The sequence below is a fragment of the Podospora pseudocomata genome, chromosome 6 (genome assembly GCF_035222375.1).
Source record: "Podospora pseudocomata strain CBS 415.72m chromosome 6, whole genome shotgun sequence".
Classification (NCBI taxonomy): Eukaryota; Fungi; Ascomycota; class Sordariomycetes; order Sordariales; family Podosporaceae; genus Podospora; species Podospora pseudocomata.
Window position 1 is genome coordinate 2177170 of NC_085890.1, and position 22287 is coordinate 2199456.

The following is a 22287-nucleotide window of genomic DNA, read 5'->3' on the forward strand; positions in this document are numbered from 1 at the left end:
TTTTGAGACACTGCTTGGCAAATGTGTGGTAAACACGATGCTGATCTCCTCTTATAGTGTATACCAGAACGCCTTTCGTCGAGTTCCACAAATTGCCGCCGGCAATAACGCTCTTTTCTTTTGCACTACGGAGTTACCCCTTTTCAAGCTCCTATCTCAACGCTTGGCGGTTTTCGGGAGAACTCGGACAGTGCGTGTTTCGGGACATTGCTTCGTTGTTTCGAATTTCCACGTTTAGCAGCCACTCGATGGCACGCGACTACTTGCTGTTTTGGGATATCGGCAATATAAATCGTCTTTTGTTCCCAAGGCGAGACGTGGGGGTTTGCCTTCGGCGACCCCACGGGGCAATGAGGTAGTCTCGGCTGGAGTTACACCAGTTCTACTATCTTGTCGATCGCATCCGGCACAAACTTGCCGATCGCGATGTCCGTTTCCAGGGCACAGGGTCACTTCAACACGAAGCTGAAGCACGGTAATGGGTTTCAGCAGACGCTTCTTTTGAATTCTCGCCAAGGTCTAACTCTGCCAAGCTGCGGCCAAGGCTATCGCCAAGAGGCTCCCGTCGAATGGCATCGGAGAATTCAAGGGTTCAGTCTTGGTGCGGCGTTCAAGCAACGACGATCAGACATCCCTTTAAAGGTCGACTAAGCCTTTTTAAGGTTGTCTTGGAGGTGATCTTTTTGCTTCTTGGCCCCTGTCTCCAGAATAACGATCTGCTCTTGGCCAGCCGGCGATGGATAGATCGAAGTTGATATCAATCTCCTTCTCGGCCCAGCCATTCCTTCCTCTCTTCTTTTCATTCCAGGACTCTGGCAGCCCCGGTTGTTTCGCTTCTGCTGTTTTTCTTTCTCTTGTCTCTGTTCTTCTATTCGGGCTCTGGCAGCTTGTGTTTTTTGTTTTCTTTTCCATAAGCCTTTAGTTTTTTTGGGGTCTCTCTACCCTTCTCACCAAGCTGTCGTTACTTGCAGGCCAAGGGATATCGCCAAGATGCCAACCCTGGATGTCAGCGAGCTCAACACTGTCTTGGCCGTGTTGGGTGCCTTCATCTCGCTCTACGGTATCATTTCAGTCCTCATCAAGAGCAGATGGTTTCTAGGAGAGGCTCTTCCCGCCGTCGTCATCGGCATCATCCTCGGTCCCATCGCCGCCAAATTCCTCGACAGCTCTCGGTGGGGATCCGCGGCTGAGGGGCAGACAAGCGACATCACGCTGGGTATGGCTCGGGTTGTCATCGGAGTGCAGCTCGTCATTGCTGGCTTCCAGCTGCCGGCCAAGTATAACCTGCACAGGTGGAAGGAAATGGCCCTTTGCCTTCTCCCTATCATGACCATCATGTGGTTGTGCACCACGCTCTGCCTGCTGGCTAGCGTGCCCAACATCACACTACTCGCCGCCCTGGTCATCGGTTCTTGCGTGACATGCACCGACCCAATCCTCTCACAGGCCATCGCTAAGGGGCCGTTTGCCGACAAGTTCGTTCCCCGTCATCTACGCGAGATTATTTCCTCCGAGGCTGGCGCCAACGACGGCTTCGGTTTCCCCTTTCTCATGCTTGCCGTCTATCTCATCCGCCATGCCGATGTCCCCGGTGCCGGGGTCCATAACACCGGAACCGTTGGCGAGCGAGCGGCTCAGCTGGTAACTCGCGCAGGAGACGTTGGGAGACTTGGCGGGGGCGTCGGTGTTGCCTTGAAGAACTGGTTTGTCGAGACGTGGCTGTACATTGTGCTCATGTCGGTCGTCATTGGAGCCATTGTCGGCTACAGTTCGTGCCTGGCTCTCAAGTTCGCCCTTCGCCGGTGAGTCTTCTCTTGAGTTCATCAACTGTGCTTGTGCTAATCATCCTTCTTCAGCAAGTGGGTCGACTCGGAGAGCTATTTGCTCTACCCAACGGCCATCGGTGTAGGTTCTGGATCCAACTTGCCCTCGAAGACGGCTGAAGACTGACAAATCTGTAGCTCTGGCTCGTCGGCATTTGCGGCATGCTCGGCACTGATGACCTTCTCGCCTGCTTCGTCGCCGGAAACGCCATGAACTGGGACGGCGAGTATCTTGGCGAAACTCTGGAGCGCCACGACGAAGTCAACTCTTGCATGGACGTGCTGCTCAATTTCGGTGGCTTCATGTACATTGGCACCATCATCCCCTGGTCCGAGTTCCACCAACCCGAGACGACCGGTCTTACCTACGGCCGTCTCATTGGCCTCGGCGTCCTAGTACTGCTCTTCCGGCGCATTCCCGCCATCTTCATGTCCTACAAGTTCATGCCCAAAGTGGTCAAGGACTGGAAGGAAGCCATGTTCATGGGCTACTTTGGTCCCATTGGCATTGGAGCCGTTTTCTACGTCGAGCACACCCGCCACCTGTTTCCCGAACTCGGCGAGGGCGACGCAGAGGAGACGAACCTGGTACGCGTTATGATCCCGGTCGTTTACTGGCTCGTGCTCTTCTCCATTGTGGTGCACGGTCTCTCGATTCCTTCTCTCAATATGATCTACAGTTACTACGGTGTCAAGCCCATCGTCGAAGACGCCGTCGAGCTCCCTCGCAAATCGATGCGCGCGCCCACGCCGGTAAATGCTGCCGTTGGCGACCGCGATACGTTTATCGCGTACAATCGTTTCTCCCGTCCGGTCTTCGACAACGCTGATCTACCAGTGGCCAACGACAAGCAAATGTACGCATCAGATAGCGATGAGAACTTTCAGAAGACGAGAGTGGGGAAGCGGTATTCCCGAGCCATGGTCTAGTCTTACCGGAAGTACTTTAGAGTTGGGTAGAGACAATATAGAGCCGGGTATAGATAGAGGCGCAGCTTGTACAGTCATTACAGCAGATAAATGGAATAGTACCTCCCGCCAGTCGTTCATCAAGGGTTGCTGGACAGTTCGATAGCTACCAAGAGATGTGTCAAAATATGAGTAAGGTACCTACCTAGGTGACTACTAAAAATAGATGTCTTCCCCGTTGCAGGAACTCTTGGATCGGTTTTGTTTTCAATCTACGCTGCCAAAAATAACACTGACCAGTCCACACTAGCTGAGCCTTCATTCCTTCTAGAGCCAAGGAGGCCGCGATGCCCCGACCTCATCATTTTTTCCAGACAACAAGAAGACTTTTGATAGCCTGCGCTGTTGGTTGTGCGAGAAATGAACCAATACCATTGGTGAAACAATTTCAAGTGGGCGATTGCAAAATATCTGTTATTGCCCCAAGAGAATCTGAGCGAGACCAATTTCTGGAGAACTCGACAGAGACTCTTACCTGCCAGAGACGGGTATCCTTGCCAGCGTCTGAAACCCAAGAGGTTACCACCGATACATCGAACCAAGATAAGCATAGTACCACGACAACACCTCAAGCTGCCAAGAAAACCCGTCGGTTACTTCATCGTCTCAACCCTCGTAGTTGGCCATTGGTTGAGCACGCTCGCAGCAATATCACTCGGATATGGAACGATTTCTTCGTGGTAAACGAAGAAGTCCGAAAGCCCGTCATTCGCGAAGGGTCCTCCCAGTTATTTGGGCCATGATACGCTACCCTTTGCTCTACAAACCGCTGGGTGTTCCACTTAGGCTCCTCGGGGCTGGCTCTGCGTTTGCGGAAATGAAATTTCTGTAGTGAGCTTTCCCCTCTTTGTGTTGTTTGAGTGATCCAGCTGACCATGGGTGAATATCAGGTCCAAGGAGTTGCGTGGGATCTGGAGAATGGACTACGGCACGCCAACCAAGCTAGTCGTCTTCATCATATTCTTGCTCGTCTGTTTAGTAGCCAACCTGGCTGGCCCTTCCGGTGCCGTCCTCATGATCCCGCAGAGCCACACATGGACAGTTGTACCACCCGAAAGATACACGGAAACACGCGCAACACCATGACGCGCTACTCGGGAAACCTGGGCCAGGGCCCCCATGCCGCCTCGGTTGTCGTTCATAAGGAAATCCGCATGGCGTGGAGTACACGGCTGATCGGTGCACCGCTGAACTACGGGAAGTCCTTTCTTCGCACCGCCATCGTCGACACCACGAGTCCCATCGTCAGGTCGGCATGCGTACCTGCGAGAAATCTCTCCGACACAACAACCTACTCTGACGCTTTCGTTTCCGAAAAATTCAACATGACCTTCCATTCTCAAAGAGGATGATTTCTGGGTACCAGGGGTCCCAGGTGGCGAAGAGGGCTTCGAGAGCGGCCCAGACGGAACCGTCCCCCTCGATGCATCCCTCCTCGACCTCGCCGAAATCGTCCATGGACGCGACTTTTGGGCGCCTCGTGCGGATTGAATCGACACAGGGAGGGGATTCCTACCAGGAAGTGAGACTACGACTGGGGAAGGGTAGAGGGACGGAAAGGACACTCCAGGCGGGAGCAATATACGGCGGACCTGGTCTTACTGAAGTTGTCGCAATTGGTCAGGGTAGGTTGTAGGATAGGATGAATTGCGCAGGAGTTGACACGTGTGGTTTCCTGACATATCTGCGTGCCGTGGGTGGCTAACCCGGAGCTGTTGGATATAGCTCGTGAAGTGAGCATGTCGCAAGAGGAGATGAATGGAAGGTCGAGAGCTGGGGAGGTCGCGTGGAAGTTACGTTACCCATTCAATCTCCCCATCTCGAGACCTAACCCAGCCAAGCTCTTCTTCACTCATAAATTTCCACGAAAATGCCCACTATCCCGGACACACCACTAGCTGCCAGCGTGACTCGACAGATACTTGACCTGTGCAGGCAGCTTCACCAGTTTATTCGATCTGGAGCACGTCCTTTTGGTTCACGTGAGATCTCTCTTGACATGGTCCGTGTGACCGTCCCCTTTTTGACTGTAATTCATTTCCAATGCTGACCTACAGTACGCCACCACCCAGACTCTCGAGGAAAGAATGGATAGCGTGGGGAGAACCCAAGAGAGACTCCTGGGGCTTATGGAGCAATTGAGAGGGGATGAAGAAGCCGAAATTGTTATCGGAGGAGCGGTGAGTATCTTAGTTTTTGGACGGAGATTGTGTAAGTTTGAGAGACACACTGACTTTGTGGCAATGAATAAGCTCGAGTACTTTGATCTTTTGCTGGGCGAGTTGAGGAGGGAAGTGGAGGTGAAGATTGCGTTGGCGGAGATGGCGAGAGCTGCGAGGGCTGCTTGAGTGTGCATTATGTGCATTATGTGGGGTTGTTGATGATGAAGTGTGAGCTTCTGGGTTGGGAAGGGGGTGTGTGAGGTGGCTAGTCTTTTTGAGTTTCAGACATTATTTTGAAATGTGAAGTGGACCTACCCAGTATGGGGGGCGAGCTTCCGTGTTGAAGTTAAAGTCACAAGCTTTCAAACACTCAGAATCAGAGAGTGTTAAACCTCGTCCCACTCTCCTCTTGTCCACATCTCTTCTCTCTTTCGTAACCCATCAGCATCTAGGTCTAATCCAGTTCACCTGCTAGTATCAGTCAACACCACATCAACCCTGCTGCGCGAACGATCAAGAGCATACCTGAACGGTCACACAACGACACACAAGCGATGAAATAATCGTACCCAAACGAGTAAGTAACCGTTCATGAACGATGAGAAAATCCATCATGAACGAGCAAATAACCATGCTCTAACACCCACAAAGACAACCATCATGACTGTCCTTCCCGAAATGGCCCGCATGACGCTGGGCAACCTCCAGCTGACCGACGGCATCTACTTCACCATGACGCCCAACGCCTTCACCAAGCCCGAGGAAAAGCTCGAGTGGTGCCTCTACTTCGCCATCCGCTGCCTCAACGGCACCCCCCGTCTCGGACCTGATCCGGGAGGGCTTCCACTGGTCCAGAAAGAACATCATCACCTCCGACACTATCTACTACCACGACGAGAAGAACAGCCGCCAGCGCCGCTTCTGGCACCTTCGCGAGTTTGCGGACGAGGCCCCATCCTACTCCCGCTGGATAATGCAGATCGCCTTCCAGTCCGCCAAGCTGGAAACCTGCGCAAAGTTCTGCCTCGACGACACCACCCCCCACCACCGCAAGATCCAACACGCCTTTGCCATGCCAAGAACAGATACGGCAACACCGTCTTTTTGTACACCCGTGACGAGTCCAACCCTGTTGTCATCAACTGCGTGCTGGAGGATGCGGGGCAGAACAAAGACTTGACCAAGTGGCTGTAGTCGATGGTGTGCATCGAGGGTTCCGTTGGTGGTGAAAGGAAGCGTTCTCCGCGGCAAGGAAAGGAGAGGAGGGTCCAAGAGGGCTGCCGGTGTGAACCTCGCCTCAGTATAACGAGGAGGAGGAACAGCAAGAGCGTGTCGTCAAGACAGCCCCATTAGAGACTGCCAACAAATTTGCGAGCATGCTTGACGAAATCAACAAGATCACGACGGATACTGCTTGGCCTTTACCTTGAGACGAGGTTGTGAGGTCTTGTACCTGGACGCAGGCAGACCGACTATGTGACCGCCTGATGATGAGGCTGGAGAAAAGAAGGCAGGGGGGAGGGCAAGGTAACCTTTGGGTTACCCAAAGTCGAACCTTATGTGGTTGGCAGTTTGTTTAGTGTTTAGTGCTTCATTTCGTTATTATTACGTTGTTTCGCAGCAGGATGGGTTATTTCGCATCTTGAGAAACTCCCGGGGCTATAAGGTGTCGGATGGCGGTAGATAGCCCGGGAATTGTACCTAATAGGGTGTGTCATCAGAAGTACTGAGTTCAAAATCTTACCAACTTGTAACTTCGAGTGTCGATAGCTCCCTCCAAACATCCCATATTGCCCATTCGTGAAAGCACAGATACAAGCACCAAAAACATCCACGTTGCTCAAGAGGCAAACATCTTGCTGTGTCCGATCTCATTTCAACCGTAACCTCCCCATTGCTGATGATGATATATATGTACACTCCTCGCAACAAGTTCAAGTCTTGCGCGAGAATGAACAGCACCAAGCCAAACACGTGCGTTGCTTGCTTTTTGTTCAACATCCACCAACCACCATGCCGGTAACCCATGGCGTATGTTTCCTCGAGTACTCATCGTCTATCCAGCAACCCCTCCACGCAGGATTCCATCCTCTTAGTGCTTCTTCTCGGCGGAGCCCTCCTGCTCGAGGAACTTCCTATTTGCGACAAAGAGCGATGGTTAGAGCTTGGTCTCGACGACAAACAGAAGGGCATATGTTTACTTGATGAAGTCGGCCTCGTCGGAGCTGGAGGCATTGATTGGAGGGGTAGCACCGGGGGTGGTGGGCTTAGCAGCGCTGCCGCCGGAGGTGGCGACGGCGACACCGCCGAAGAGGGAGGCGAGGACGCCCATGGCGAGCTGTTTGGTTGTAGATATGTTAGCAATTGGCCTTCGTAAATGTCGTCGTCGTCGTCGTCGTCGTCGCGCCGGCGGCGGAAGGGATGGAGGGGAGGAGATCGGGTCATGTCGGAGGAGAAAAGAGAGCACTGACGTATTGCGAAGCAACCTGCTTGCCGAAAAGATTGTACATCTGGCCGCCCATTTTGAATAGAGGTTGTTTGTCGAGAGGGAAACTCGTCGGGGGGTGTGGTTGGTGATGCAGTGGGTGTGTGTAGGCTGAAAACGACGCAAAGGTCAAATGAATTGGCGACGGCAACACAGGGAAATGTCGAATTGGCCAAGCTCCGTCGTTGAGCTAAACAGCCGAGATTTTGCCAGGATCTTACTAACTCTCCGACTAGCGGCTAATAACCGTGCACGGACTGCTACTTAGGCCAAGAGGATAAGCTTTATCAGCTACCTTCCAATCCCGGTGAACCGAGACATACGTCACCAAAATCTGCGCGCAGGCGCATGCTTGAAGCTGTCGTGCCGATGACGAGAAAGACCGGAAGCTCCATTCTGAACAACCCAACTCCACGCTTTTTCAGCTGTGCAATCTCGGTGATATTCACAGTCGCATCCACTCTGCTTGATTCAGCTACTTGCAGCTACTTGTTTTTTTCTCTCCCTTGCTTGTGATCCATATCTTGCGCAAGGTTTAAAACCGGCGCAACCCCTCCATCCCACTTGTCGCAAGTTCTAGCTTGCTCCCTTTCTCTAAGAAATTCTTCCTTAACCATCATCACCTCCAACAACCAGACAAAACAAAACACCGCAATGGTTTGGCCCTTCAGCTCCTCATCCACTCCCTCCAAACCTGACCAACAAACCGTCCACAATGCTACCGCTGAAACCGTAAAGAAAGTCGCCAACACAACCAAAGACTTTGACCCCAGCACTAATCTCCCCGAGCCGAAGAGACTCCCCGCTGAGCTCCAAAAAATCGTCGACAAGGCCGACAAAGATGAAAACTTCTTTGACGAGCTCTACGAGGGATAGTATGTCCCCCTTTTAGTCTCTTCCCCTACCCACCCGCTTAACTAACTCCTCTACCCTCAGTGTTCCCCCATCAACCGACTCCAACGTCCGCTACGCAGCCTACGCCTCCCGCTTCCGCACCATCCTCCTCTCCGCCCACCGCTACGTAGCCTACACCTCCGACATAGGCGAGTCCTTCCGCCCCGTCGCACACCCCAACTGGGTCCGCGCAGCATACGGCATCTCCTGGGCATATATCCTCGGGGACGTCTCCTACGAGGGCTACAAAGCCTACTGGCACAACCAACGCATCCTCAACCCCGCCATCGAGCTGTCCTCTCACCAGAAGAAATTACTTGGTGTCGAGGCGACGCATGATGGCACCTCGCCAGCGAAGCTCACGCCAGGTGTTGTCCCGCCGTTGGAGGACTACAGAACTGTCATGCTGCAACGGGGTATCTTCCAGAGCTTGGCGAGTATGGGGTTGCCGGCGTTTACGATCCACTCCGTGGTGAGGTATTCTGGCCGGGCGATGAAGGATGTCAAGAATAAGACTGTCAGGACGTGGGGTCCGATTGGGTTGGGTTTGGCGGTGGTGCCGTTCTTGCCGAGGATCTTTGATAAGCCGGTTGAGAATGCGGTTGAGTGGGTGTTCCACAAGGGGTTTGAGGCTTATGGGGGGGAGAAGATGGTGGGGGATGCGCCGTTGATTGGGAGGGAGAGGCAGTTGAGTGAGAAGCCGTTGCCGAGTGGGAAGGAGAAGAGGGAGTAATGAAGGAAAAGAAAAGGGGAATGTGGTGATATTTGGTCTGATACCTGTCTACTCTTTTTTGTGTTTGTACATATTGGAATCTCCACTCGGTGGGGATACGAGAGGATGATGGCGGGAAGATTGGACTGGGTTGGAATTTACCGATATGGGTGGTTATTTTTTGATAGCGTTTCTCACCACCCACTACTTGGCAACGAAATGAGACGCCCAGGAAGCCTTGTTAACATAAAGAGAAATGACAACAAACAGTGGTATATCAACTGGACCCCATGCTATGGAACAACTTCAAACATGTCTCAGAAAACAACGCTATGCCGTGCACTTTATAACAAAAAGAACCGAATTCCAACAATGGTAGACCCTCAGACCTTTATCAAATCCTCGGGCGCCCCCACCCCTCTCAACAAAACAACCGTATTCCCACTGACCAACGCGGCCCCCAACTTCTCCCCAAAATCCAGTATCCTCCCCCCTTCCACATGGAACACCCTCAGCTTATCCTCCTCCTTATCCGACCTGTTATTAATATTCTGCACCTGCAGACTCGCCGCCGCCGAGTCGAGCATCCGCCCCACGACCCAGTCCTGACTGAAGAAGAACTCCCCCTTTGGAATCTTGGCTTTGGCAGTCTCATTCTCCGCCTCGACATAGAGATAGACCCTCTTCTCTGGCGGGATCTTTGCGTCCCCCTTTGCGGTCTTCTTGAGGGTGTTTACCGCCACGAGTTTCGTCTGTCCCTTTGCGTTGAGCCCAGATGGTCCGGCCGCCTTTGCGGCGCGGGAGTCTTTGTATTGTTCTTTTTTGGAAGCGCCCCACAACTTTAATCGTTCCAACGCAGACGTCGCCTTGGTTGTTATCGCCGCTTGTTGAGCTGCTAGGGCACTCGCTCTCGCACCGACGGGGGGTTTGGACTTGCAGTCGTGGTCTTCTTCTAGGCGGTGTTTAAGGCAGTAGTCCCTTCGGCAGGCGTTGCAGTGAACACCGGGAACGAGACTTGTCCCGATTGTTGTTTTGCATGTCCCTTCTGCGCAGGGTTTCGCGTATAGGACATCGCGGTCGCGAACGGGTTTGTGGCCGCCGAGGGAGGCTTTGGATTGTTCGGCTAGGCGTCGCCTGGTGGCCCAGGCGCCTTTTTGGGAGCAGTCGTGGCCGTCTTCAGTGCGGTGGTCGGAGCAGTAGGTTTGGGAGCAGGATTGGCATTTGAAGGGGAGGAAGTCGAGTTGGTTGCAGGGGGGGTATTGGCAGTGGGCGCCGACGAGGGAGGCGTCGGTGCCGCGGGCTGCGAGGGCGGCGGGGGACATGGAGATGTAGGTTGTTTCGTTTGGGTTGTTTGGGGAGGACATGGTGGGTGAAGCTTGGGGTGTTGCGGTCGAGGATAGATAGGGGGGTTTTATATGGAAAACGCGGTTGATAATTATAAGGGTCGGTACTCCGACACGACGATAGGGGTTGCTGACCAAGAGACAGACGGTTGATAGAAAGATGAAAGGCTGAGAGATGAGGCGGGCGAGGCGGCGTAAGGCGGTGTTTGCCTGCCCGGCAGCCTGGAACGATCTGGAAACCCGCCGGGGGGAAAGGTGGAGATTACGGACCGGGCCCGGCTGCCGATCATTTTAGCTCGGCGCCCTGCCGAGCCTTGCTCTTAGCTGCTAAGGGTTAGGGTCAGTCGCGTCTTCCCTCATTGGAATGCGCGTCATCGTTCTCTGAATGCGATTGTGACTGATTGACAAGGCTGGCCCCGATCGACAACCCTCTTTCAACTTCAAATGTTAACATCAACCTTCTAATGCTTGAAAAACTCCAACATGGTCGCCAATTCGGTACTGTCAACCACAAGAAATGCCACCACACATCCCCCTCAAACGACTCCGCTCTCCCTCCCCTGAACCACCACCCAAAAAGCGGCAGTCTTCAACAACTTCAAAGAAGAAAGCCATCGCCCCCCCCCGTAAACCAACCCTCTTCGACGACCTCGACGCCGGCTCCACCCCCCGTTCCTCAACCAAGACCTCCCTCCTCGAAATTGAAGCTAGCGATGACGACACCAGCTCCTTGACGTCCCTCTCCGACGCCGATTTCGAGGACGTCCCGCTGGATGGTCCTGGCACAAAACGTCGAAAACTCTCCCAACCCTCCTCTACAGAAGATGAAGACATCGAATTCGAAGATGTCCCCACGCCTACTGCGCCAGCTCCCGATGTTGCTATCCCCAGTCAGGACCTCGATCTGACGTTGGTACGGGATACCAGAATCAATCTCGCTGCCGCGATGGGGAAGAAGGGGCCCTCGAAGCTTGAAAGAAAGATCAGGATAGCTGCACATGGTGTCCATGTCCAGTTGTTACTATGGCACAATGCGCTGAGGAATGCGTGGTGTAGTGACGAGGAGGTGATGGCGATCATGATATCGCATTTACCGCCTAGGCTGTGGGAGGAGGTGGATAGATGGAGGAGGAGCAGTGGGTTGGAGGTACAGGTGGAGGAGCCACCACCAAAGGGGAAGACAGCTGGGAAGGGGAAAGGCGAGGGGAAAGCGACAGAGAAAGGGAGGGAATGGGGAGCGGCAGCTAAGCATCTTGAAAAAGGAGCTGTCGATATGTCGCATGGAGATCCATTATTCAGACTGATGAAGGTCCTCACATCATGGTGGAAACAACGGTTCAAGATCACGGCACCAGGGCTGCGCAAGCAGGGGTACATGTCCCTAGAACGACTCGACAGAATCACCAAGGCTTTCAAGCAAACGAACGGTGACGATCAAGACCGCTTCGGGGAGAAGATTGATGGTTTAGAAGGCTTCAGAAAGCGCGCACAGTCGTGTGCAGGCAGCCGCGATGTTGGTGCCCAGTTATTCACCGCTCTACTACGAGGACTGGGAATTGAAGCTAGATTGGTGGCCAGTCTACAACCCTTGGGATTCGGGTGGAACAAACTCGAGGAAGCCGACCCTGAAAAGGAAGAGCATTACCTCTCGGAAAGCAATCCTGAAAAACCTCCCGTGCCAGCCACCAAACTACCACCACCCAGAGCAAAGAAAACACCTGCCAAACCACCCCCCAAAACAGCCCGATCAACCCGGCATTCCCAAAAACCACCCCCCGAACCCTCCTCCGATCTCGAATCCCTCTCCGACTCCTCCAACGATCTGATAATCCCCCCTTCCCCTTCCCCACCTCCAACCTCCCCAACCAAGACCCCCAAAAAGGTGTACGATCAAGACTTGGAATACCCCCACTACTGGCTCGAAGCCCTCTCCCCCGCCACCCACAAATACCTCCCCCTCGACCCCCTCAAACCCCTCCTAGCCACCAACCCCGACCTTTTGTCTCACTTTGAACCCCGCGGCTCCAAAGCCGACCGCGCCCGCCAGGTAATGGCATACATCATCGCCCACTCCCCCGACGGCACAGCCAAAGACGTCACCATCCGCTACCTCAAAGGGCAACAACTCCCAGGACGAACCAAAGGCAGCCGGCTACCCCCCGAAAAAATTCCCGTGTACGACAAGAACGGAAAAGTGAAAAGATACGAGGAGTATGACTGGTTCAAGAGGGTGATGAGCTCCTACATTCGCGGCCGTGACCCCTCCCACCCATTGACAGAAGCAGACACCCTCGAAAACGAGACCGATCTCAAACCCGCCGAGCGGGTGGACAAGGTGGTCAAAGAAGGAGAGGAGACACTGCAGTACTACAAGCAATCCAAAGAGTTTGTGTTGGAACGCCACCTCAAGAGAGAAGAAGCGCTCCTGCCGACCGCGAAACCGGTCAAGATGTTTGTTCAAAACAAGAACAAGAAACCGGGTGCACAAGGCGAGGCGGTCTACAGCCGTAGAGACGTCGTCCAAGTCAAGAGCGCAGAAACATGGCATAAACAGGGACGTGCCCCTAAACAAGGGGAGGCCCCCCTGAAAAAGGTGCCCTATCGAGCAGCGACTACAAATCGGAGAAGGGAGATTGCAGAGGCGGAGTTGGCTACGGGAGCAAAGGTTTTGCAGGGGTTGTATAGTCACGCGCAGACAGACTGGATCATACCGCCGCCGATTCAAGATGGAAAGATACCAAAGAATGAGTATGGGAATATTGATTTGTTTGTCCCGACCATGTGCCCCGAGGGTGCGGTTCATGTTCCTTTCCGGGGGGCGGGGAGGGTTGCAAGGAGATTGGGGATAGATTATGCGGAGGCGGTGGTGGATTTTGAGTTTGGGCATCGGATGGCTGTGCCGGTTATTCAGGGGGTTGTTGTGGCGGAGGAGTTTTATGAGAAAATGGTGGAGGAGCTGGAGAGGGATGAGGCGGAGAGGAGGAGGAAGGAGGATGAGAAGAGGAGGAAGAGGGCGCTGGGGATGTGGAGGAGGATGTTGATGGGGTTGAGGATTGTGGAACGGTTGGAGGGGCACTATGGGAATGTCAAGGAGGGGGAGCAGGAAGGGGGTGCGGGACAAATCGGTGGTGACGTGCATATGGCGGGAGAGGGGGCGGGAGGGTTTGAGGCGGAGGAGGATCAGATGGCGGGGGGATTCCTGCCGGAGGGACATGAGGCGGACGACTTGGGCGGCGGGGGCTTTTTTGCCGAGGGCCAGGAGGAGGACGAGCAACATGGGCGCACAACTTCAGGGTACTTCCCTACCGTCCACTCCGATAACGACGACGATGACGGGGAGGATGTGCTCGAGATTGATCATGGTGATGTGAGCGGTGTGTTGAGCGAGGCGGTGAGTCCGGAGCCAGCGTCACTGTCGCCATCGCCCAGGCCAGAAATCGAAGAAACCAAGGCGCCACCGAGGAGGAGCGCAAGGCGGAAGGCGCCGGTCAAGCCCAAAGCCGCGGCGGCTGGTGGAAAGCGAGGAAGGAGGAGGCGAAACGTTGCGTCAACGAGCTCCGAGGAGGAGGAAATCGAGGAGGGATACGAGGTTTTTGGTTCTGGGGAGGATTAGTTGCAGTGAGAGATACATGTCCGGCTAGGTAGATAATTCGATAATGCAATTGTCCAACCCGCAGAAACCGGGGTACTGCGGGGAAGTAAAATATATGTCATTGACTGGCTCGAATTGTTCCTTGTCAGCGCCGAATCGATGCATAAAATCCTGCCATCACGTTCACATTTTGGTGGTTCATGCAGGGCTAATGCAAGATGGAGGAGTACTGGATGGGGAAAGGTGTGGTGGGCGATGGGTGAGCTGAGAGGGGTCTTGGGGTGGTGTGCCGGTCGAAGTATTGAAAGGTTGGAAATATTACAGAAAGTGACATATCAGATGCGGTATACGAGAGATAACGCCGAGGACGGGAGAGTGATCGATCGATGCCGGTTGTGTGTTTTTTGATCCCGAGACATGACACTTCTGTAAGCCTGAAAATAAGGACAGGTTTGTGGTGCCTGTTCCTTTTGTGTGGAAAGAAACGTGGAGTCAGAGTTGAAGGTAGGCAGAACACGCACCTGGACATTAAAGGCTTCCGGCTTTTGCATAAGTCCTGTGTGACGTTTCCTCACCCTCTGGAGCTTGTCCATGTGGTTTTCTGTGGGGACAACCGATGGAATGTCCGCGGCTGACGGCAGAGTGCTCACGCCCGATGTCAAGGGAATGTCGGTGCCACGCTGGATGAGGCTAAAAGTTGAGATGGGAGAATACCGAGAGCGAAGCAATGTCCGAGTTGAATGTCTAGTCAGCACTGAACTACAAGGGTGAAAGACAATATCCTTCTATCGGAATGATCGCTCCGTGGGGTCCCCTGTAACTGCCGGGGTTCTTGGTGGGTCGGTCCAGAGCGCCGGGTTCGGGGAGTTTCGAGTGCTAAGGCGCTATCAGGTTGCAGGCGGAGTCTCGGTGTCTGGTTGATAAGTGGAATATCACGAATTTCCGAGCATGTGCAAGAGATGGTGGTTTGCTTTCCTGGTTCTGTTTGACATCAGGTGCCACATGATGCCCACCGACAAGCCGCTCCGGCATGAGCGAATGGGAGGCATTGTCACTCTGCAAAAAATACGTGGGATTACGAGCAGACATCGCGTGTTTGTTGTGGGGAACAGGTAATGGCCCTGTAATTTACCCCCCTGGAATGTGAAGCTGTCTGTCGGCCGGGGTATGGCCCGTGCAACAGGGCAGCTCATTGCCTGCTCGGTCGAGGCTGGAGCAACACCACCTGGCTCAAGAGACCCGACTCAACTTCTCCTCCCACACTTGGAATAATTGAACACTCACTCTTCCTTGCTCAATCACCTCCAGGTTTTTGCCATGTCGGCCACGTCGCCGCTCTTTCCCGGAGGACCCTGAGCAAGGATTTGAATTTTTGCGCCCACCTGCTCTGGAAGCCGGTCGGGGTGGTTTGGGCCATTTGGACTTTTTTTGCTTAATTGGAAGGTGTTCCGGTTTCGTCGCGCGCGGTCAGTCGCTCAGTGCTCAGTCAGTCAGTCAGCCAGCCAGCCAGCCTCATCTGAAGCTCGTGCCTGCCACTACTCCGCGGTATACGAGTCGCCGCCATTCACACCCCCCTCCACCCACTGTCCCCGTAATATACCAAGCTCTAACTGACTGCACTGCTCAAACCTGGGACTGCGGGGCACTTTCCCAGGTTTTACTTTATACCTTACGTACCTGTCCTGTAACTTACACCACCGCCGGCGCTGCAAGAGCATGACCTGGACCAGGACCGCATCTCCCTCCCAACCTAATTCTCAACATGGACCACGACGCATACCTCGACCAGCTTCTCGGGCAGCAGCCAGCTCCACCACCAGCCCAGCATCTACCCGACCACTTCCCATTCGCCGCTTTAGAGGACGACGAGTTTGCAAACCTCGACCTCGAGCTGTTGTTTGGACGTCATTTTGGCCGTAACAATCCGTAAGTCACTCCTTTTTTTCCTTTCCAGTGAGTGAGAGCGGCAGAATCACATGTGGTAGTCCCACGGCAAACGATAAACTGCTCTCGTAGTGGGGGGAGCAGCAAACGTCCGTCCGGAACTCAAGCCACTGTGGACTTTTGAGTTCGTTCTTTCGAGCACAATCTTGAACCTGCTGCTGGGCTGCCTCGACTGTTTGCCTGCACATGCATTCCGACAAGGGCATGTCTCTCACCTTCACCCATTTCCACACACTCAGCCCTCGCCGGCAGCATCGGGGTGTTTTCACCGTACCATGGGCAGCGCCCACTCCAAACAGGAATCAAGTCCCGATGCACGGGAGCCACCGCTGAAAAGGGACCGGCTTCATCGTTTGCGGAAGTCTCTGCGAAGCCACTCCCACCGCCGAAACCTGAACGAGCAAAACAACGAGCAAACCCAACCCTCTGACAACATCAACAGGCCAGAAAACGACAACAACGCCGTCCGGGAAATGCCCCCAGTGCGTAGGTCCCAGGGCAACGTGGATCCAGAGTTGAGCACAGAAGCGTGCATGGAAGCCGCACTCAATTTCTTCCCCGACATATGTCCCGACTATCTGCGCAAGACCGTCGAAAGTCAAAAGTGGACAGCCCAGGGCCTCGTCGGCCACATTCTTGATCAGCAAGAAAGCGGCAAGAAATATCCCAAGCGTGTCAAGTCCCTAAAGCGCAAGTGGGAGGATACTGGTGAGGACGGCGAAGAAGTGCTCAGCAAGAAAATGGAGGCCGAGCCAAGATTTCAAGGCAAGACGACGGAGTACATGAAAAAGTACAAGGGAGCAGGGTGAGTGATGTATCCCCAACACGTTGTGGACAGGGGGAGACAGACTGCTGGTAACACGGGAAGAGGACTGAAGGATGATGAACGGGCGATTGCCTGTCTTTTGAGGCGTCGGCGTCGGTACTATCACCAAAGGCCCGTTCATTCATCTTAGTAACGCTCCTTGTTGCGGCTTGGAGCATCAAGACGACGTTGGGCTTTCTGTTCTTCCACCCAACATTGTCCCCTTTCATAACCAAGTATGTAGATTTCTGACACCCGCATAGCAGATCTCTCCTTGTGGCCGAGTTTCCCGACTTCAAGGTCAAGAATATAGAGCAGCAGTTCAAACTGCACGACCATCGCATTTACCCAGCATATCTTGCTCTATGGGCCGAGCTTGCTCAAGAAACCTCGGCTTGGCGGAAAAAGTCGACAACCAGGCCCAAAATGACGCTCGGCGACACGGTCAAAATGTTCTCTGAGAGCGCCGACGAGGGAGAGAAAGGGGCTGTGGAAGACTTCGTGGCTGCCCGTCAAGTTTGCGACATCAGAGCTGCCAAGGCAAGGGCGAAGAAGGCGGAAGAAGACGCCGAGGCGGCCAATTATGCGCAAGCAGAAGCTGACGGTACCATTTTGGAGTGTGGATGTTGCTTTGGGGATTTCCCGCAGAATCGAATGGTGCACTGCAACGCGGAGACCATCCATTTCTTCTGCCGAGAATGTGCGAAGCGCATGGCGGAGACGCAGGTTGGCATCTCCAAGTATCAGCTAGACTGCATGTCAACAGACGGCTGCGAGGGCACCTTCAGCAAGAGCCAGAAGGATTTGTTTCTCGACGGAAAGCTGACTGTGGCTCTTGATCGCATCGAGCAAGAGGCTGTCCTTCGCCTGGCTGGAATAGAGTCACTCGAGACATGCCCCTTTTGCCCATATGCGGCCGAGTACCCGCCCGTCGAGGTGGATAAAGAGTTCAGATGCATCAGCGAGGAGTGCGGCCGTGTATCCTGCAGGCTTTGTCGGCTGGAGACGCACACGCCCAAGACTTGTCAAGAAGTTGCGCGGGAAAGTGGATATTCTGCTCGCCGTGAGATCGAGGAAGCAATGTCTGCCGCCATGATCCGGACCTGCAACAAATGTAAGGACCATCTGCCTCCACTTGGGGACATGGAGCTAACTCTGACTAGGCAAAACACCCTTCATCAAAGAGAACGGCTGCAACAAGATGACATGCACGAGGAAGGGCTGTGGCAACATACAATGTTACGTCTGTTCCAAGTCGTGTGATTACAGCCATTTCGACGAGCCCGCCCGCGGTGGGAAGCCCGGGAACTGCCGTCTTTTTGACGAAACCGAGGAACGCCACGCACGAGAAGTTCGCGAGGCCGAAGAAGCAGCTCGCAAGAAGGTGGCGGAGGCGAACCCTGAAGTCGATTCCTCCCTCCTCGAGATCAAATTCTCCGACAAAGTCAAGCAAGACGAGGCCAAACGCGCAGCTGCCCAGATCCCTCAAAGGGGCGGCGTCTTTGGGCCCCGGAACCTACCCGTATATGTTCCCCCACGAATGCCAGCAATTGCCGTCCCGCCGAACCAGCCCAATGCACCAGTTCCTGCCGCACCAATGGCTCTCCGCCCCGACCAGGCGAACGAGTTGCAAAGACGGATGCAGGGACTGATTGGGTTGGACCTGGAGATTGGGATAGAGCCTCTGCCTGTTGAGGCTCATCGAAATGTGCAGATGGCAGTAATACTCCCGCCGGATCCCAACCGGGAAGCCCGGATGCAGCAACAGCAGGCGCTGCTGCGCGCACAAATACAAGCGCAGCAAATACAGATGGAGCAGGCCCGGAACAACTTCCGGATACAGCGCGAGCAGGCGGCTGCCCAGCTCAACCATGCACGCAACGTCCAGCAAGAAGCGATGCAAAATATGCAACGGCAAGAACTCCAACTACAACAGCATATAGCGGATCACATGCACCGCTTTCCACAAGGGGTTGCTTTTCCTGCCGTTCCGAGACCTGCTCCCGGGCCTGTCCTGATGAACCCCGAGCATTTATTTGCGCCGGCTGGAGCGGCTGGACGGCTGTTCAATATTGGGAATCATGCGTATCATGAACCAAACGCCCATCACCCAGCTGCCGCGGTTGGCAACCCTCAACAGGCTGTTGCGGTTCCAAATCGACCCCAGGCTCTTGCAGCTCCAAACCTGCCCCCGCACAGAGTCGCCAACGCGGCGAACAACAATAATGTTAATGATGGTGGACCAGCTCAGCAGCATGGGGATGGGCCAAGACCTCTGGCGAACGACGTAATCAACCTGACCGCGTCCCCACCAGCCCCGCGGGTGAATGGGAATGGTTACCGAGCAGAATTGTACAGTCCTCGATGGGGTCATGGGCCTCCACCTGTCCGCTGAAGACCAGGGACAGTCGTGTTCTTGAAACGGTACCACGATGCCTCCTTGGGGCTATTTGGAGCCTGAGGCTGCTTTTTCTTTTGTCAGGCTACGGATCAACTTTCTTCGCCTCGCCTTCCCTTCGGATTCACCTCTCAGTGGCGTTTTGCACCTGGCTTGGCTCATCCACCATTTCTGTTTATCATTCGACAGCCTTGGTCATTCATTTGGCGTGTGTTTGGGCTGGGTTTTGTCGGATTTGGGGAGTCTTGGGGGTTTGGGACGGGTTCAGCGCTGTGTTTTTTCATTTTTCTTGATCGTTGCATATTTTTTGCTTGTTGGTTGATATGGGATTTTTCTTTCGAGAAGAGAAGAAGTACCTACACGAGGAAGGGAGAGAGCATTGCATGGATATTGTAATTATGCTAAGGAAAAGGGGGTATTTAATGCGTTGGAATTTATTGTTTTTTTATTCCAAGTCCTTTGCTCGACAAGCAAGAGAAGCGGAGGGGTGGGGGCGGGGCTATCTTGATTCGAGTATGATATGGGCAACAGGACTATATTTGGGTGGGTTGGGAATTTGGGGATCGGTTGGGCTGGTTGGTTCTTTGTATTTATTTTGCTTTTCTTCCAGCGGTTGGCTTCTTTAGGGAGGTAATCTGGCCTGGGAGTATTTGTCGGATTTGGGATTTGGCTTGGGGGGTGCTTTGTGTGTGTGGGTGGGGTGGTGGTATCGGCGGATGGGGAGAGCAGGGAGGACCGAGTTATATTGCTTCTCTGTCATGTCTGGGTTTGGCCAACAACAGACAGCACCTTGTCTTGGGCTCTCCTACTGCTAGACACCTCACAACCCTCACAGCAAATAGCAACATGAGATAACATAGCATAAGACTCTCGACAGAACAACAAATCATTGATTTTACTTTTTAAATGCTTTTTTTTCTTTGTTGCGACATGTGACACCCATCTATCTATCTATTTCCTCCCACTCGCAAACTTTTCGTGCCACTTTCCCCTCTTTTTGACCTCGGGGGCGGCAGTGGTGGTGGGTACGGGGACGAGCTCGACGGTTTCGTGGAGCGTGGCTATGGCTTTTAGACCGCTGTTGTCTGTTGGTTCGAGGATGATGAGGGCGTTGGAGGTGTTTTTTTGGCGGAGGGAATAGGATTTTGAGGTGGAGGGGACGGAGAGGAGGGCCGAGGTTGGGGAGGGAGAGATTGTTAGTCTGGACAGAGAGGGGGGAGGTTAGCATGGGGGAATGAGGCGGGGGAGGAGAGGGGGAGGGAGGCTTACACAGGTGGGTTCTCCCCCTCTAGTAGCGCTACGAGGTCGGGTGGGAGTTCGATGAGTTTGTACCCTGCTACCGAGTCTGGGTCGGGGAGGGAGAAGGGCGAGGGCGCTGGTGGGTGGTAGAGGGGGACTGTGGGGTGGGTTTGTTGGGTTGACATTGCTGTGGTCTGTGGTTTCTCGGGTCTGAACGTGTGGCGTTTTGTTTGTAGGGATGACGCGGAAACAAAACGAAAATACAAGATGAATAGATGGGTTACTGGCGGGCTATGGAAAGGAAAAGGGATGATGTCACGGTGGGTAGGAGAATTAATCAAGGTTATCTTTGACAGACGCGTTGACAGGCGGGAAGACGCGTTTGACAGGTTGGGTGTTTAATTGGTTTTGGTGGGGTAGAGTGGGGGCCCAAGAGGAGTGACGACCCTAACCCTGATCGCCGTCAATAGGTTGTGTAAGTGGACTTCCTTTCCTGGATGAAAACGACAGAAGCAGAATGCTGTGAAGAAGAAGGAACAGATCGAGTCCACCATATCCTTCCTTATTCATCTTCGTAAAACGGCACGGCGTGCTTCTTGTTCGTTTGATTGTGTCGACGTTTGCTGACATCTTTGCACCACACCGAGGTTGAGCAAACAGCTACCGCTTTGCTTCGAACCAGCGTTGACTTGACCGTAATTGAGTAGAGGAGGATCAGGCTATTCTCTAAGTGGTCAATATCTCGGTCACTAAGGACAAGACAAAGCAGTTCTACGCGAGTTTAGGTCCTTGGCCTTTGGTTCAGAGCCTCGTTTTGCTTGCAGATGATCAGGCTGCAGGTACAATGGAAAATAACATAGGAAAAGTCGGTCAGCCGGAAATTATAACGCATGCATGAAACCAATGGACTGCAGGTGTTCCTTAAAGTTCGCAGTACGTGCGACTCTTCTCCTGTCTGAGTCCCCAGTGTGTGTCCCGTCATTGAGGCTTTCTGCTTGTCTCGGGGTGTTGGTGTGATTCCCTCGTGTTTCTGGCGTCTAAGCGCTTCATGAAAAACCCCAATCACATTGCTAGACAGCTGGAAGAGTTCATATAAAGACTGCTCGTTCACGTTCGGCAGCTGGAATTTCAGTCTCCCCAAAACATTCACTGCACCCATTTTCTGACAGTACCTAGGTGACTATGCCACTCTCCCAGGGTTCCCTTCTGCCTTTGAGTACTGTTCTCAAGAATCAACCCGCCCCTGGGGCTCTCGCTCGCAATCCCTCAGCCTCCCATAGTTAGTTTATTACGCCAAGGCGCAGATACAGACATTCGATATGGGTGACTGTTGTAGCCAGCCCTCCCGCGACGAGGAGTATGAGGGTTATACCACCAATGCCAGGCCTGTTCGAAACAATCACCATGGCGGACACGTAAGTTGTCCTTCATTTTTGTTCAGACATCCATCCTTCACACTAGCCCTTCCATGAAGGACGCACAATTTCCTGGCGCCAATTGCTGTCTTGTTTTCATAGCGCCGATGTGGGATTAACCACGCTTATGTCTGTTGCTGCTCCCTCGGAAAGCCCTGCTGTACTCATGGATGCGAGCGACAGATTCAAGTGGCCTATGACTGACGACTTCTGGCATGAGATATCATGAAGGAGGGGGTTTGTTCGGAGGGGCAATATTGAGGCGTTAGCTGAGACCCAGATGGAGCACGGTTGTGGAATCGACATTGTTGGCACCGGATGATACCATGGCAATTATAAAAGGTGCTCCATTCATGATACTTTCAGTCTCCACTCTGTGCACCCACATTACTGGCCCTTATACCGACCTGTCCTTCCGGGTCCTGAGGCATGAAAGTAACCACCAACCATTCGTTCCGGTAGATGGCTTTCGTCGCAGACACCTCTCTAAATCATTGAAACTGTTC

The 22287-nt window shown here is 53.6% G+C and overlaps 9 protein-coding genes across 9 annotated transcripts; 6 read left to right on the plus strand and 3 right to left on the minus strand.

Moving 5' to 3' along the window:
• Positions 1-184: 184 nt before the first annotated feature.
• Positions 185-2969, plus strand: QC762_600770 (uncharacterized protein). Its single transcript, XM_062891770.1, has 3 exons — positions 185-1802; positions 1857-1905; positions 1962-2969. The coding sequence occupies exons 1-3, from the start codon at positions 991-993 to the stop codon at positions 2751-2753; spliced, it is 1653 nt and encodes a 550-aa protein (XP_062740720.1). The 5' UTR covers positions 185-990; the 3' UTR covers positions 2754-2969.
• Positions 2970-3058: 89 nt separating this feature from the next.
• On the plus strand, positions 3059-4283 carry QC762_600767 (uncharacterized protein; the record flags this gene model as incomplete). The annotated part of the gene is made up of 3 exons (XM_062891769.1): positions 3059-3623; positions 3835-4099; positions 4140-4283. Exons 1-3 carry the CDS (start codon positions 3454-3456, stop codon positions 4281-4283), a joined length of 579 nt encoding a protein of 192 aa, XP_062740721.1. The 5' UTR covers positions 3059-3453.
• Positions 4284-4662: 379 nt separating this feature from the next.
• Positions 4663-6551, plus strand: QC762_600765 (uncharacterized protein; the record flags this gene model as incomplete). The annotated part of the gene is made up of 3 exons (XM_062891768.1): positions 4663-4698; positions 4865-4972; positions 5606-6551. The coding sequence occupies 3 exons, from the start codon at positions 4663-4665 to the stop codon at positions 6146-6148; spliced, it is 687 nt and encodes a 228-aa protein (XP_062740722.1). The 3' UTR covers positions 6149-6551.
• QC762_600760 (uncharacterized protein) lies at positions 5440-7732 on the minus strand. Its single transcript, XM_062891767.1, has 3 exons — positions 7426-7732; positions 7156-7292; positions 5440-7089 (listed from the first exon to the last, which is right to left on the minus strand). Exons 1-3 carry the CDS (start codon positions 7474-7476, stop codon positions 7047-7049), a joined length of 231 nt encoding a protein of 76 aa, XP_062740723.1. The 5' UTR covers positions 7477-7732; the 3' UTR covers positions 5440-7046.
• A 46-nt stretch (positions 7733-7778) lies between these two features.
• QC762_600750 (uncharacterized protein) lies at positions 7779-9335 on the plus strand. The gene is made up of 2 exons (XM_062891766.1): positions 7779-8314; positions 8376-9335. The coding sequence occupies exons 1-2, from the start codon at positions 8094-8096 to the stop codon at positions 9064-9066; spliced, it is 912 nt and encodes a 303-aa protein (XP_062740724.1). The 5' UTR covers positions 7779-8093; the 3' UTR covers positions 9067-9335.
• A 93-nt stretch (positions 9336-9428) lies between these two features.
• Positions 9429-10409, minus strand: QC762_600740 (uncharacterized protein; the record flags this gene model as incomplete). Its single annotated transcript, XM_062891765.1, has 1 exon — positions 9429-10409. One exon carries the CDS (start codon positions 10407-10409, stop codon positions 9429-9431), a length of 981 nt encoding a protein of 326 aa, XP_062740725.1.
• Positions 10410-10905: 496 nt separating this feature from the next.
• On the plus strand, positions 10906-14001 carry QC762_600730 (uncharacterized protein; the record flags this gene model as incomplete). Its single annotated transcript, XM_062891764.1, has 1 exon — positions 10906-14001. One exon carries the CDS (start codon positions 10906-10908, stop codon positions 13999-14001), a length of 3096 nt encoding a protein of 1031 aa, XP_062740726.1.
• Positions 14002-14897: 896 nt separating this feature from the next.
• Positions 14898-20011, plus strand: QC762_600710 (uncharacterized protein). The gene is made up of 3 exons (XM_062891763.1): positions 14898-16729; positions 16996-17843; positions 17893-20011. The coding sequence occupies exons 1-3, from the start codon at positions 16200-16202 to the stop codon at positions 19122-19124; spliced, it is 2610 nt and encodes an 869-aa protein (XP_062740727.1). The 5' UTR covers positions 14898-16199; the 3' UTR covers positions 19125-20011.
• Positions 19626-20758, minus strand: QC762_600700 (uncharacterized protein). The gene is made up of 2 exons (XM_062891762.1): positions 20397-20758; positions 19626-20328 (listed from the first exon to the last, which is right to left on the minus strand). Exons 1-2 carry the CDS (start codon positions 20549-20551, stop codon positions 20079-20081), a joined length of 405 nt encoding a protein of 134 aa, XP_062740728.1. The 5' UTR covers positions 20552-20758; the 3' UTR covers positions 19626-20078.
• Between the last annotated feature and the right edge of the window lie 1529 nt (positions 20759-22287).